Source organism: Nannizzia gypsea, genomic scaffold, assembly GCF_000150975.2.
Source record: "Nannizzia gypsea CBS 118893 supercont1.4 genomic scaffold, whole genome shotgun sequence".
In the NCBI taxonomy this organism is placed as follows: Eukaryota; Fungi; Ascomycota; class Eurotiomycetes; order Onygenales; family Arthrodermataceae; genus Nannizzia; species Nannizzia gypsea.
Window position 1 is genome coordinate 2,950,565 of NW_003345198.1, and position 1,397 is coordinate 2,951,961.

The window sequence follows — 1,397 nt, forward strand, 5'->3', positions numbered from 1 at the left end:
GTGAATTAACTCTTCATATTTTGGTTATGGGATTTTTGGAACCTGTATAATATCTTAGGATGCTTGCGCCAGTGAAGTATGAATTTGTTTAGATTGGCTGTTCCAGTTATTATTGCGCAAGGTCACCTTTACATGTCGAGCTATCTTTGTACCGTCCTCGACCATAAGGTAGCACGGCTCCAGGCAGATTTTTTACTAGATGTATCCGGCGTAGCGGTCCTGGCCCTTTCCGCTACGCCGTCCACGCAGAGAAGACGATGACATGTATGGAACTGCCCCGGCCGCTGGCGGCATGGGCCGGGACATTGAAATGGAACGCTCCCGGGGTAATGCATATAATTCGACCATCACCCAGTCAGAAATCTCCAACCTCTCGTATGTATAAAGACGACTCTTCTCTCTCTCTCTCTAGGCTCATTTCCTTCCCGGGACCAGCACCACATCGAAGATATCTCCCAAGCTTTTGCTGACATCCTCGCTCTCAGCGCATTCATCCCGGCGAGAAGTGGCTGGAACCGGAACGATCAACCGCTCTCCCCCATCGACGCCCGCGGTTCTCCCAGTCCCATTGCTGCTATCAATACACAACCTAGAGACATGACACGATCTCCTCCCCGGGGTGCTCATAACCCTACCAGCACCTACTATGAAGACGTAGAGACGCGCTTCACCAATACGTCAAACCCTGATCCTGCATTTATCCCGACTACCCTCACCCCTGGCAGCATTGCCCCTGAACCCGAGCAGAGAACCTCAGTCGATGCTGTGCACGGCCTGCGCTCTCCTGTCAGTGACATCAGCCACTTCACCTCCATCTCCCAGCGTGGAATCAATCCCAAGTGGCAGCCGCCGGAATGGGACAACCCCCGAGAAAAGGTGCAGAAGCAGCGCGACGCTCTTCTAGGCAACAACCCTGACTTCCAGCTCGGTGCCGTTGCTGGCCGGTCCAACTCTGCAAGGCGCGGTGGCAGGATGCCCCAGGTTATCGCAATGCCGCCGATGCCACCAATGCCTGCTATACCGGCAGCGTACACGCGCAGCTAAACAAAACAGCTAGCCTGAGGCTCAGCTCCCCTCTTCCTTCTCTCTATTCCCTTACTTTTTTCCCCATTGTTCCGCTCCTTGTTATCCATACGATATGCATCCCAGGGCCCGAGAGTGTTTATTTTTGTCAGCACTGCTTTCTTCCTCTTTCAACCATTGCCTTCACCTGTACATTTTTCTTGTGGTGTATGTATATTGACCCCACCCATCCCATGGGGTATGCCTCTTCTTCTTCTTCTTCTTCTTCTTCTTCTTTATATCAAACGGCCATGGTCTTGATGGTTTCTTTTGATCAGAACTTGCGCTAGGTGTTTGGAGTTTTCCCCCTCTAGCCTTCTATCTTCATAGGAGTT

The 1,397-nt window shown here is 51.8% G+C and overlaps 1 protein-coding gene across 1 annotated transcript in view; it reads left to right on the forward strand.

Annotated features, from left to right (window-relative positions):
• MGYG_05821 (pH-response regulator protein palI/RIM9) overlaps nucleotides 1-1,044 on the forward strand; it is a gene marked incomplete at both ends in the record, with an annotated part of 2,194 nt that extends 1,150 nt beyond the window's left edge. The window contains 2 exons of the mRNA XM_003173184.1: nucleotides 215-326; nucleotides 413-1,044. Coding sequence (XP_003173232.1) covers nucleotides 215-326; nucleotides 413-1,044 — 744 coding nt within the window. The remainder of the gene's footprint in view (nucleotides 1-214; nucleotides 327-412) is intronic.
• Between the last annotated feature and the right edge of the window lie 353 nt (nucleotides 1,045-1,397).